Below are 13,955 nucleotides of genomic sequence, written 5' to 3'. Positions count from 1 at the left end.
TTCTGTCCACAGGACTCGCTGCTCTCCTCCTCTTTGCTGTCTCAGATCCAGGGTTATCAGACGCTGGAAATTCCAGACTTGTGAAGGTTAGAACACGTCGCTTAGGATGGCTCCACAGGGCATTGTTTCCTCGCCACTGAGCCCCCGTGCCAAATTTCTGGATTCTAAGTGGGTTTAATATAATGTAGTGACTGAAGGAGATGATAAGAAAAAGTTACTTTGGAGATCTGACAGGGAAACAAATTGGAAAGCAGTTTTTGATGTTGAGGAATCCCATACTGAAAAACTGTCTGAAATACATTAATAGCACTTAAAATTTTATTTAGAGACAGAATTAAATGGGCAGGCATTTGCCCATCCTGTTCCCTTCCCATCATGCTGCTTTTCCTCATTGTTTGCTCCGTGCACATTGGATTAAATCAAAGCTGCCTCTCAAGGCTGCAGCAGCTCAGTTGACAGTATTAATATATTGTAGGAACATGTGCTCTGTCTCTAGAGCCAGAGAAAGCCACCTCACCTCGATGGACAGAGATCACAGGTGGTTACACACCTTTGGAACAGAGACACCAGGCAAACGTGACCTCCCCTTGGTTTTGTTTACTCCAGTATTTCCTAAATCTTTTCTGGAACTCACTGCCCAGACATTGCCATGACAGCGGTAGGATTTGTCTTCTCCCCTCTCGGCCGAAGAGGGCAGTGATGGATGGGTACCGAACTTACAGAAGTACTTTCAGGTTTGGAAGTACATGGTAATTTTTCTTTCTTTCTTTTTTTTTCTTTAAAGAAAAGATTGTAATTTTTTTTAATGACAAATTCTGGCTTTTCTAGGAAGGCCCTGCAAGGACGGTCTTTGAATTAACTTCATTGTTACGGTGTTCGTTAACCCTGGGTTGTGCACGTGATCAATTCCCTGCTTATTTAGATTTCTCTTCTAACCCTGCCTCTTGGCTCCTGGAAGGACAGGAGTTCTCCTCTGCCGGCTTGTGGTGAGCTGTGGAAGTATGGGCACGTTTTGAGGGAGGAGGTGGCATGCTCAGCAAATCGGTGCTCTCCCCAGCCGGTGCGTGCGGTCAGCCTCGGTTTCTTTGAGGGCTTCCTCCTCCAGTGAAGGATTCTGTTCTAATTAGAGGGTGACTGTAAGGTGTCTGCTCCTCCTTAGCGGGTTGTTCCTGTTTCTCACTTTGTGACACCTGCGTGGAGTTCATTCCAGTTCACCTTGTGATTTGGGGTAGGCTGATTGAGCAACAGCAGGCCTCTGGAGGGGAGAGCACGTTTCCCGATGCCAGCACCAGCACTCCAAGAGCATTAAGTGGCATGGGAGAGGTGAGGAACGTGATTTGGAGACGAGGGTACTTTGCCTTAGGGACTGCAGTGGCTTGAGCATGGTGGAAGGGGTGGTCAGTCAGTCCTTTCCAAGCTATGTGCCTAAATACCAGCACTCTCCTGGCGAGGGAGGAGCTATAGGCAGCTACAACACTAACAGCACCCGCATTGTGAGAAGGTGTGAAGTGTTGCCAGGCAGGGCACGAGGGCCTAGCTGGGTTGTCTTCTGGCCCTGTAGCAGCATCAAACTGCATCTGATTTCACTGCCCTCTGCGTCTGAGTGGAGCAGGGAACGCAAGGCGGTTTTCTCTTTCTCCATTCCTTGTGCTCCGAATGAAGGAGACTGCCGAGACTGGAAGAGGATTTACTTCAGTTTGTGCAAAGGAGGTGGTGTGATCTCTCTTTTGTGACCAGCATTTAAAGATCACTCAGGCTGGGGTGATCTATAAAATAAATTTTAAAGAAGTTTGTTCCAAGTTAAAGTATGTCTTGTTGCAGTTTGTCCTTCTGGAAAACCAGCGCTTGCCGCTGCAATGCCGAAAGCCAGACCAAGAGGGTTTGCCTGGCACCAGGCTCTTTTGCTGGCTCCATTTGTAGTGAAGGCAGGGTAGGGCATGCCGTACCACACCACAGGAGAGTGCTGCTGAGCCTCTGTATATGTATAGGCCTGACAGCTTTTAAGTGCTTCTTGGTGGCAGAGAGATGAAATGAGAATGCTTGCATGGTATGAGCTATGTTGTGTGAGACATATACATGTGTGTGTGAAGAGCTGCTATAGCAAATCACTTGAGGCCAGCTCCATCAGAGACACTGCCAGAGGATGCAGGTACAGTACAGCACTTCCATTGCCTGTGTAAGCCTGTGCTCCGTGTGCCCTAGCTAGGACTTGCCCCTCACCTGTTTGTGTAAATACAGCAGGAGTCTCCAGGGCTTGGAATGGGTCTTTTCCTGCCACCTCAGTTGATCTCAGAGGCTCATGAAGGCTGTTCCTGCCCTGCACAGCTCTTTCAAAGGTATGTGTTGGACTGGGAGCTGGTGTAGATGGAGGAAAGGCCCATGCATCCCTTCTGCTCCTCAAGAGGGCTGGTCCAGGGCCAGCAGAGAACAACACCCTTCCCTGGGGTGGCCAGTGAACAACTGCATGGGCACACATGAACACAAGCCTGCCTCCAGCCCATCTTGGTTAAGCAGATACTGGTGTGACTCTCCTCAAGCTCAAGCCAGTCCAATTTCCCTTTCTGCAGCTGGTTTTCTTTATGCTCAGGTTAACTTCCTCACGGTGAGAACAATTAAGTACTTCCTTTCTACTTGCTCTTTAGCTGCCTCCTGAGTAATTTACAGCCCACGTTTCAGGAAAAGAAAGCAACCTGCAGCTACCCTTAACTTGTGAGATAGGTCAGGCTTTGTCCTTGCCTTCCCTGCTGCCTCAGTCTCATGTGCCACTCCTCAGGGCCCAGCCTGGCTCTGCTCCTACCCATGATAAGGCACAGTATGGATGGATGTCCAGGGAGTGGGTGGTGGTCACAGCAGGATGGAATGAGCACGCAGGCATGGACCACCACAGACTACTTACTGGAAGTTACTAATGATTTGAATTCCTTAGGATTTTAAGTCTTGTTTTCATCATTATTCCATGCTGGTTTTGCATCCCAGAGTCTGTTTGATAACGGGTGTAAAAACTTCTGCCCTAGAGTTAGTATGTCAGGCTAGAAAATAAGGATTTGCCATAAGAATACATAGAAATGCTACAGGAATAGCTTGTGCATCAGTCCCACCAGCAAATTCACCTACATCACATCCAAAACACTCGCAGCAGTTTTTGATATAATTTATTTGTCTTGGTATTATTTTTTTTTCTTGCACAGGCATAAATTACAATCTGTTGATTAAAAAGTAAGATGAACAAAACAGTGCAGCATTTGCAACAGGCTACAGTATCAAACACAAACATCTCCTGGGCAGGGCAAACTGAGGAGGGAGAGCAGAGGACAGAAATGAAGTAAAATAAGGGAAATCTGCTCTGACCGCTGTTTCCCATGTCTCCTGCCATACCAGGCTCACCTGCAGCAGCACAAGGATGAAATACCCCTGGCCAGAGATGCATGTGCTGAAGCAGCGGTTTGATGTGCCTTCCTTCCCTCTGCAGCCCAGGAAGGTGTTGCAGCAATGGAGAGCAGCTGCCTGAGTGCTCTGACTCCAGTCTGGCACCCGTGAGCAGAGCTTGGGTGCTGACAAACCATGTGTAGTCTCACCATGCCTTCCTGGGACTCCTCATGCAGTTGCCATGAGGAGACCCCCAAAACCAGCACTAACCCCTGGAGAAGGGCATAAACCCTGGCTCCAGGGGTTTTTACCTCAGAACAGCACACTTTTATCTCTGCTGGACAGGGCAGGCTTGCCCTGTAAAGCCAAATGCTCCCTACCCCATAGCCAGCGGTTAACAGCCCCTTGGAAGAAGCTGAGACCCAGCTCCAGTTCCATTCTTGGGGAAAGAGGTTCCCCCTTTCCCACCTCTCACCACCATGCCTGATTTACCACAAAAGCAATCCTGGCAGCCCAACCCAGAGGGCAGGGAGCTAGAAGGGAAGTAAGAAAAGGGGTTTTCCAGCCTTGTGGTTATGGCATTTGCTCCAGCAGCCAAAGAACCCCTGGGGAAGGGGGAGAGCTTCATCTCTCTATCACTCAAATACAGGGGCTGCTCTGCCCAACCCAGGCCAGGCCTATGCATTTATAAAAGCACAACACCCTGTGCGCAGGGCACTCATGGACATGACTCCCAGGCAAGCAGGCAGCTGCAGACAAGTTTAAAATAACTCTGGCTGTGGCTGCCAAGAATTAAGACTATGCTCAATATAGGAGAGAATTTATCCTTGCTGGATCTGGCTGTGGATCTGCTTTCTCCCAGCAGCAGGGCATCCCAGTGCTGCGGAGAGCTCCATGGGGTCACTTTAAGCTGCTGGAGATGGGGCTGCACGCTTCAGGCTCCCATTCCTAGCTCGGAGCAAAAAGACCCCTCCAGAAGGGGTGTGCTCACATCATCCTCATCCCCTCCATGTGGCATGGAGTGGGTCAGAACTCAGCCCCTCTGCCCAGTGGACACTGGAGCATGCCGAAGGGAGACACTTCTTCAGCCCATTCCCCTCCTTTTTATCCCTCACCCTACAGTGCTTCAAGCAGAAAAGACCATATAAGAATCAATTCATTGTGCACCCCTAACTGCTGGTGGTGCCAGGGGAAGGATGATGCCAGCATCAGATAGGGCCAAAACACTAAACATGAGCTCTTTCTTTAGCTTTTATTTCAACAAAATACATGACAAATGTGGAGGTTTTAAATGCCATCCAAGAAAGCCAAATTAGGGGTGATGCAGGCAGCCAGGAAGCAGAGTGGCCAGATGGCCCTGGCACTCCTCAGCTCAGGGAAGGTCCCCATGCAACCGTCCTGCAGTCCCCTGCCACAGGGAAGGACTTCCTGCTGCCCCCTATCACACCCCTATGGATAGAGGCAGGAGTTACATGCCCACTGCAGGCAGAACTCCCCATCCTCTTCCAGCACGGTCAGGGAACGAGCCACGCTGGTCAGGAGGAGGCAGCAGGGAAAGGAGATCACCCTGTGCCAGCCATCTGCCACTGGGGACCAGGAGGTGACAGAGGCAGCCCTGAGCACCGCAGGTGGGGGAGGCCCCAGTGCCCCCCAAGGTGCAGGAGCATGCTGGCCCCTGCAGGCCCTGGGGATTGCCCCATCTCCCACCCATGGAGAGAGTGGGGCAGGGCTCCAGCTCACTGCAGGCAGTCACCTATACACATGATGGACAAGAGGCCACAGCCACACATTGCAGTCTCGGAGGATGTCTCCGGAGCAAGGAGGGCAGGATCTCCAGCATCCTGCCAGGCAGCAGTCCACAGAGGACCTTGTCTCCCAGGTTCAGCTACCAAGCCACCAGCAACTCAAGGCCTGTATCTTAAACAGTTCTGCTCATCTTATTCTAGCTTATCCTACTGTGTGTGCGCTATTCCCATGCTAAACAAAGCTCTAGCCCTCTTTGCATCTAAGCCACTTGCCCAAGCGGCACCATGTAACATTCTCTGGTTAAGTAGCAATCACATGGAAAAGGTTTTTTTTGACTTTGTTACTACAAAAAATAAAACCCCAAACACCCCACCTGGAAAATACCTCCCCTCCCCCCCCACCCCTCAAAAACCCAGAACAAACCCAAAAGGAAAGCAGGTAACAGGAGTTTTCAGTAGCGTTATCAAGCTTAACACTGGGGAGCAGCCAGCCAGGGAGGCCAACGGCATTGCCAATACCCAGCCGCTGGCAAGCGGGAGGGCTTGAGCAGACGGAGAGCAGCACCAGGGCAGGCTCTGCCACCCCCACATGCCACCCCGAACCGTTAGTTTGTTAATACTTCACTAATACTGTTATATTTCCCCTCTGCCAGCCCAGCATCAGAGACGTGGAGATCTCTACCAAAGCCAACACTAAGGCAGGAGAAAAGACCCTGTGAGGAAGGGAGAGAGTCAGTGGCTGTGACTGCTGGCTCCTACCTACTCCACCGGCACCGAGCCGCTCACCACGGTCCCATACACCGTATCGCACCCAAGCCTGTGTGAAGCACATGGCAAAATCCCATACCCCTTTCCCAAGCCCTGGCAGCACTAGGCACACCGTCGGAAAGGAGCAGGCGGTGGGGATGAAGAACTGCGCAGACCCGATAAAAAAAAGGAGCTTTAAAAAGTTTAAGTGTCCAATACACGCTTAAACCAAGCCAGGCTGCACCAGGACCCATGCCACCCCAGCTCTTGGAAGAGTGAAAGCCTAACCCCTTAAACCCCAGCTCGTGTGGGAAGCAGCTGCTGGCACATCCCAAGGTTTCTATGTGCGAAGCGGTGACCCAGACGAACCCCTCCTGCTGTCAGCCCGGCAACGTCCTCATCCCACGCTGGGGTCAGAGCACCGGCTCCCCGTGCACACGGAAGCGGTAGATGCAGGTGTATTCGAGGTGACCCCAATTGCTCAGCACCCGCAGCTCCACCAGCTGGTACGTGCCAATGGTGTCATCCTTGGGGAGAGGGGGAAGGAAAAACCTGAGCCCTTGAGAGCTCTCTGCGGCTCAGAGAGCCCAGGGGTCCCGTTGTCTTCTTGGGGTCAAGCGCTCCGAGAGCAAAGCACTTACCTCAAAGTAAAACGTTTGGATGGGATTGCCATTGTGGTTGTACTCGAACTGCCCAAGGAGAAGGCCTTCCTCCTCTCTCTCCTCCTTTAAACCCTATGGAGGGGCAGGGAGGCAGAAAGGGAGAAGAGGTGGTGATCAGAGAGGGAGAGCAGAGGTGCACCCAGGGCAGAAGAGGGAGATGGAGGCACAAGCACACTTGGTCTCCACTCCTGCTCTTCCAGGCCAAAACAGACAAATGGGGACAGGGGCCAGTGGGGAAGGATGAGGAGGAAGAGACCAAGAGTTATACCTGCTCAATTCCCTCTTCCAGTGCTTCCTAAACCCCCTCCCAAAGCCTGGTGCTCTCCCTCTCCCCTTCACTACAGCACCCCACGGCCAGGTACAGGACTCACTAGCCCTCTCCTCCTGATCCTCTCCAATGGCACCCTCCCACTGTGTCCCCTTCCTCCTCCCTCAGGTCACTCACATAGACAGCGAAGTCCTTGGGGGCACTGTCGATGTTCCCCTTGTGGGAGAGAGCTTTTGGGATGTGCTCCAGTGTCACGGCCGTGGGGCGGATGATGCTGGAGAGACGGATGACGGCAAAGCCCTGGGACCCATGAAACGCCCAGCAGTTCCCAGGGTTGACGTCTGGCTACAAGCACAAGAGCAAGACACCAGCAATGTTATCACCGTCAGTGCCGTTTTCTCCCCTGGTCGCTTGCTTAGAGCAGGAGCCAAATAAAACCCAGCAAGAGAACCAGCCCAGTTGGCCCTTCCCTTCTCACCCTGAGGGTGCCCACCTGCAAGATAACACGGGGGGACTGCGACTGGTACCACAGGGGGATGCCAAACAAGCTCAGCAGCGCCGTCCATGTCCTATAGGTCTCTGAGCAGCGGGTGTTGATGACACTGGCCCCTGACATCGAGAGGGGACAGCACCAGGTGAGCTGCATAGCGGCAGGTACGTGGTCCCCTCCCCAAGATGGCTGGCTCACCCCACACCACTTACCTGCTGACTCCAGGGCATAGTCAGCCATCCCCACACGGTCCTCGCTGTAGAGCTTCAGGGCCTGGTCCACGATGAGATGCACTTGCTGTGGGAGAGCAGAGTGAAAGGGGGAAAGGGCCAGGGTGGGCATCCTGCCTCCCACCCGCCTCCACCCCGTGGGGACAGAGAGGGCGCAAGGACCTTCCTGCAAGCAGCCAGAGGATGAATCACTGCAGCAGGAATGGGAAGACACGCGTTTGGCTGGGAAGCCTCGTTAGAGGCTGCTAAAAATAGCCCAGAGAGGAGCTGTGCATGAAGGGGCTGTGCCCAGGCACACTGGGCTTGCCTGTCCCTGTCCCAAAAGGGGTAGGCCTAGGAGAGGAGGAGTGTCCCCCAGCAGGTACCAGACACAACCTGAAAGCCCACGCAGTCCTCCCCAGCTGGCCCCTGCAGCGACCTCCTGCAGGATTGATGGGAGCTCCCGCCATCCAGAAAAGGAGGAGCTGGCCACAGCATCCCTCTGAGCCAAAACCCAGCCCCAGGAGCTGGGACCCTGCAGCATCACTGTGGGTCTAAACTTTGTGTGTGCACAGAGCTCTGCAGGGACTGCAAATCCCAGCTTTGATCCCTCCCCCTCACTACCTCCATAGGGAATTGCCAACAACAATTTCCAAAGCAAGCAGACTCATTTTTTCCTTTGGTGTCATTCAGCTGAAATGCTTTGCCCCAAGTGACTCAGCGGTGCTGATGAAGATAGGGGTAAACAAGATGCTCAAACCTTGATGGCATCTGCCCTGCCTTCTGGGTGAAGGATATGCAAGCAGAAGCCTGGATTTTAAGACAGGGAGAGCCCCACAGGCATGCAGATATTGCCAGTGACCCCTTCCAGAGCAAGGTGGAAGCGAGCAGCAGAGAAGGGATGGGGGTTTCAGGGATGCAGAAGTTTCAGGGATGGAGGAGTTTCAGGGATGCTCTTGCCAGGTGGGATGTGAACCCACGGTCAATGTCCCAAATATAAGGGCGGTCCCCACGGCTCTGCTATTTACTAGGCACATGTGCCACCCCCATTCACATACACCATGGGACACAGCCCCTGATCCCACACCTGCAGTCACCAACACTCACCTCCTCTGTCACCCCCGTGGTTCCCCCTTGCTGCAGGGCCACTCTGATCCCAGCATCCCCTGCTGACAGCCTCCTGTCCTCCAAGACTTTGCCCAGGATTCTACGCTCCAGGGCCTGGAGCTCCGCTTGCAAGTGCTCCTGCTGGCTGACAGGCCCAGCACTGCCATCCTGCTGGGACTGTGACAGGAACTGACGGGCCCATGCTGGGAACTGAGCTTCCACCTGAAACAGGGCAGAGAGCTCAGCCCCGTGGCAGGCACCCTTGTACCCCCCTCTGCCAAACATAGTGGGACCAGGGACTCACGTCAGCCTTCACTGCTTTCAGCTGCTCCAGCATCCCTTCCATGTGCTCCCTCATCACCTCCTGGTCTGATACGAGGCTCGCCAGCTCCCTCCTCAGCACTGCCACCTCCTCCTCCAGCTTGCCCACCTCCCGCTGGAAGCTTCCTTGCAGGTTATCCTGTGCTGAGCTGTGCCGAGAGAAAGGGGCAACACAACCTCACACCGGCAGCAGTCCCAGCTCCCCTCTGCGAACAGGGGGAGCAGGTTCATCCCCACCACGGCCTGCACCCATCCCCAGCCCCAAATGGGTTTAATTCCTGTAGCAGTGACCTCTTCTATTGCATCCTGTGGGAAAGCATCCCCAGCTCGCTCCTCAGCTGAAGGGCCATGCTCCCCACAGTGATGCAAAACAACGGCCATGAAGGTTATTTGCTGCAATGCCCCTTTGAGCCCTGCTGGCAGCCAGGGCACTCTCTTGCCAACATACCCACGTATCCATCACGCATTCCACAAGAGATTGTGCCTCTCAGACTCTCCTTTGCCCCAAGCAAACCAGACTTGGAAACCCCTCCTATGCCTCCCTGTGGGTATTTCACCCTGCTACCTGCCTGCCCCTAACAGAGCAGCAGCTCTGCTTGGACAGCAGCATTACCTCTGCCATTCCGAGTTCAGCTGCAGCAAATGTGTCTCCATCTCCTGCCAGGAGAAGGGGAAGGGGTGAGACCTCTGACGCCAGTAGCAGGGATGTCCTGCCTTGGTACCACCACATGCTCATTCCCTTACCCGAGAGGCTTGTGCCATCTTCCCTAGGTGTCCATCCAGATCCCTCCACACCTCAGCTCGTAGAGCATCCAGCTCACCCCGCAGGGTGAGGAACAGGGGGGAACATCACAGCCCGGCCCCACATGCCCCCAACCTTCCCGCATGCCCCCCAAACCTCACCTGGAGATGGCTGCTCATGTCAGTGCGGAGATGCTCCTTCAGCCCTGCATCCCGGCGGCTCAACAGCCCCTCCAGCAGTGCCAGGACACCCTCTGAGGGTGGCTTCCCACCTGCTGCCACGGCTGCTGCTCCCTGCTGCAGCTCCCACTGTGACATCTCAGCCTCTATCACCTCCAAGCGCTTCCCCAGGGCCTGGAAGCCAGGCAGGAGCCGGTAGTGACCCTGCAGCAGCAAAGGCAAGGTGTGATGCAGCCCCTCAAGGGGCTGCCTGCTCCACAGGGACCCCTGCGACAGGGGACTCAGGCCACCCAGTCCCTGAAGTCAATGGCATCCTATACATCTGCTGCTTCCCAGGAGAGGGCAGATGTTCCCCCTAGTCCATCCCTGGGACACCCAAGAGCAAGATGGCCACAAGCTGGGGGAACCATTTAGATCAGCATGGCAGGGCTCTTTCAGCCATGACCACACTGTCCCAGCTCTGGGCAGGCTCCCACGCCACCTGGGTCACTGCAATGCCCTTCCTTGCCAAGGCTTACCTGGTCCAGCGTGGTCAGGTCTCCTGTCTCAGGCACATCAGAGGGGGAAAGCTTTCCTGCTCCCCACCACGGGAAGGCTGGGAGGCTGTGTGTGGACAGCCCATAGGGGTAGAAGTACCAAGCTCCTAGGCATGCAGGGGGATGAGATGGTTAAAATGGCAGGGGACAGGGTGGATGTGCAGAAGCTCAGCCATCAACAGAGGTAGCAGGGTACCAGGAGCATTGAGCTCAGGACCATCCTGTGCCCCAGTGGTACGCTCTGCACTGCCCCTGATCTCAGGGCAACCGACTGAGCCAGGCCAACTCACCGTAGGCAGCAGGAGCAAGGAGCAGGAGTAGCAGCAGAATCAGAGGCCTCTTCAGCCACAAGTAACGCCTGGAGCACAGAGGAGAGAGACGTGCCTGTAGGGATGCAGCCACCTTCTCCCACCACATTTCTCCAGATGGGGACCAGAGGGAAAGCAAAGTCTACCCACAGGACATTCACCCCACATGTTGTGTGGCCTATGAGGCACCCCCTCTCTGGGGTCCTGTGGGTTTTCCCTACATCTCCCCCATCCTGGTGTCCCACCACCACACTCACCTGGAGAAGGGGATACTGGCCGGGTATGGAGCCGTGCCGGTGAGGCGGTGCCAGGCAGCTGCCAGCCCCGAGAACAGCCACCTCAGGAACCGAACTGCAGGGAGACAAACCAAGCCTCAGGCAGCATCCTGGCGAAGATGCGCCCTCTGCCCCCCAGGATGCTCCGCAGGGAGGTGAAACCCCTCCACGCAATGACAGAACATCACATGCGGAGTAGAGACTCCAGCAGGGAAGAAAAGGTGCTGCTGCAAACACCTCTCCACTCACATGGTGCAGTGAACACCAGCCAGAGGAAGGAGCCCGCCTGGGAGGCTGCAGACCTCAGCCACGACCCAGAGCTACTCTGGCCTGAGCTGGAGTGACCTGGGAAGGAAGAAACAAGGCAGTAAGTCACCAAACAGCGCCTGCACCCCTGTCTGTCACCCAGGGTGAAGGCTTTACACAGGGGGGGGCATGCAGGTGGGGCTGACAGCAGCCTGAGCACAGGCAGGTGCTGGGCTGGTCCCCCTGGGGGCATTTCCCCCCAGCATCCCTGGCACTGCAGAGAGGCCAGAGCATCCCTACCGGCATAGTCATCTTCCGAGGAGTACCCAGACGAAGAGGCATAGGTGTCGTACGTCTTCCTCTCCAGCAGCCCACTGATCTTGCTGGACTCTCCGTCCCCACTGCCTCTTTTGGTAGAGAACTCGCCACCTTCCATAAAACACAGAGTCCTCCTCAGAAACCATTCACCATCCCCATCCCCAAGGGGGGCAGCTGTCCTGGTGGGGCTGCCCCGACACCCTGCTGGTGCACAAAGAACATCCCCAGCTACTGTGGGAGAAACATAAGGGAGAGCTCACCCAAATACATGCTGCTGTCCAGGGCATCGTCCAACATGGAGCTGCCCAGGGCAGCAAGGCCCGGGCTGCCCCCCAGGTAGGACTCGCTCACCAGGGACTCGCTGTAGTAGGAGGTTTGGGTGCTGGGGGCAGGAGAGAGGCGCTTGGCGCTCCTCGATTTCCTCCTGACCGTCCTGCTGTGGGCGAGAACGGGCTCATCAGCCACGCACGGGTACAGGAGGGGGACGTCTCAGTGCACCCCCGGGGCAGAAACGGGGCCTTCACCCCACGCCCTTGGCCGGCATCGCTTCCCTCCGCCCTGCACCGGGTGGGGGCAGGTTTTGGAGGGTGCAACCGCTGCTTTGCGAGAGGCGCTGCCGCTCATCCGCGGGCACCGCTTCCGCTCGCACCGCTGCGGTTTTCCGGCCCGGCACTGGCAGCACACCTCCCTCCCGCCCCCGGGCTGCAGGCGGCACCAAACCCCCCCAGCCGCCCACGGGGGAACGCAGAGGTGCCGCGGATGGGAGCACCCGGAGGGCACAGCCGGTCCCAGGCAGGCAGCGGCCATGCCGGAACGCAGCGAGCTCGCCGTCATGCTCCCGTCTGCAAGCTGCCGGGGAAGGTGCCCGCTCCATGCTGTGGGATGGAGTGCCCTGACCACGTCTGGGAGATGGGACGGCCCCGCACCCCTCTAACCTGCCCGCGCCCTCCTTGAAGGGGAGCTGTTCCCTTCCCATCAGGGAGCTGCTGCTGCTGCCGGTCGTGGCATCGTCATCCTCGAGGTAATAGCGGGTAGTGATGAGGCGCTGGCTGCGGCGGGCCATTGCCGGCGGCTCGGGACGGGGGGGTTCACGGTTCAACTGGGGCGGGGAGGGGAGACAAGGAAGCATCAGCAGGAGGGGACGCACCGGTAGCAGGGAGCCCACTCGCGGGGGGTGCCCGGGCAGGTGCTGTGGGTGCTGAAAGCCCGCCGAGGGGCACCTGCTGCCGCGGGCAGCCACTGCCGGGCCGGGATGGAGCCGCCCGCCCGTTCCATCGCCACCAAGGCCGCCTTACAAGGTTACAGAGGAATATATATGCGTATTTAATATATATATATAATATATATATAAAGATATACATTTATATATATTTATTTATATACGCACACACACGCATACTCCCTTCCCTTCTCCACCCCTCCCACGGGCCACCCAAGCGGGCACCCTCCGACCTTCTACACCACCCTCGTCCCTGGCCCGTGTCCCCGCACGCCCACCACCACCTACGCGCAGCCCAGGCCCGCACTCACCCCTTCCCCTGCCCCTGCCGCTGCCGCTGTCGCTGCCGCTGCCGCCGTCCCTGCCCACGGATGCCGTTGACGCCGCTCCGCCCCCTTTTGTCTGCCGATCAGAGCCCAGAGCCCCGCCCCCCGGTGCCCCGCCCTACCCCATTGATCCACCCCCCCAGCCACCGCCCCGCCCCTCTCCACGGCGCGCCCGGCGCCGCCGCTCGCCGCCTGCCCGCCGCCTTGTAGGGGCTCCTCGACAGACTCTTTATTGTTATCGCTGTTGCTATCGCAATCGCTATATTAGCATCGCCTTATTGTTGTGATGGGAATGGCTTTAACCTCACAGGGAGGAGATACGGGTTAGAGTTAAGGAAGAGATTCTTCCCTGTGAGGGTGATGAGGTCCTGGCACAGGTTGCACAGAGAAGCTGTGGCTGCCCCATCCCTGGCAGTGTTCAAGGCCAGGCTGGACGGGGCTTGGAACAACCTGCTCTAGTGGAAGGTGTCCCTGCCCATGGCAGGGGGTTGGAACTGGATGAGCTTTAAGGTCCCTTCCAACCCAAACCAGTCTGGGATTCTATGCTTATCATTTGGGGGTGATGAGGAAGGCCCATCCCTACCCCCTGGCTGCCCACAGGTCACCAAACACTTCAGCCCTGGGGGACTTCCAGCCAACACCCCCTATGCCCACCAAGGGCTGCAGGCAACCCATGCTACCAGGCAAGGGCAGGCCCTTGGGTACACACTATGGGTGATGGTGATCCAAGATGGGGGCTCCTTCTTGCTCCCCAGCCCTGTTTGAGTTTTGCTGGGGCAGATGGTTTGGCAGCCCCGGTGAGGTGGCAAACACCCAGCAACCCCACACACCACCTCGACGGCACAGCCAAACCCATCCCTACGGCGCAGGCAGCCCCACTCGACACCCGTG

At 56.3% G+C, this 13,955-nt stretch overlaps 1 protein-coding gene across 1 annotated transcript; it reads right to left on the bottom strand.

The window, feature by feature from the left end:
* Positions 1-6,117: 6,117 nt before the first annotated feature.
* Positions 6,118-12,793, bottom strand: SUN2 (Sad1 and UNC84 domain containing 2). Its single transcript, XM_061364701.1, has 17 exons — positions 12,455-12,793; positions 11,780-11,955; positions 11,502-11,630; positions 11,205-11,300; positions 10,938-11,031; positions 10,663-10,730; positions 10,355-10,479; positions 9,820-10,040; positions 9,660-9,738; positions 9,529-9,572; positions 8,899-9,064; positions 8,595-8,816; positions 7,491-7,575; positions 7,282-7,397; positions 6,966-7,133; positions 6,500-6,592; positions 6,118-6,385 (listed from the first exon to the last, which is right to left on the bottom strand). Exons 1-17 carry the CDS (start codon positions 12,646-12,648, stop codon positions 6,272-6,274), a joined length of 2,190 nt encoding a protein of 729 aa, XP_061220685.1. The 5' UTR covers positions 12,649-12,793; the 3' UTR covers positions 6,118-6,271.
* Positions 12,794-13,955: the final 1,162 nt, after the last annotated feature.

The sequence above is a fragment of the Neopsephotus bourkii genome, unplaced genomic scaffold, assembly GCF_033783945.1.
Source record: "Neopsephotus bourkii isolate Nb327-2 ecotype Australia unplaced genomic scaffold, CSIRO-AGI_Nbou_v1 NB_107, whole genome shotgun sequence".
Classification (NCBI taxonomy): domain Eukaryota; kingdom Metazoa; phylum Chordata; class Aves; order Psittaciformes; family Psittacidae; genus Neopsephotus; species Neopsephotus bourkii.
This window is presented reverse-complemented; position numbering and strand designations above follow the sequence as displayed.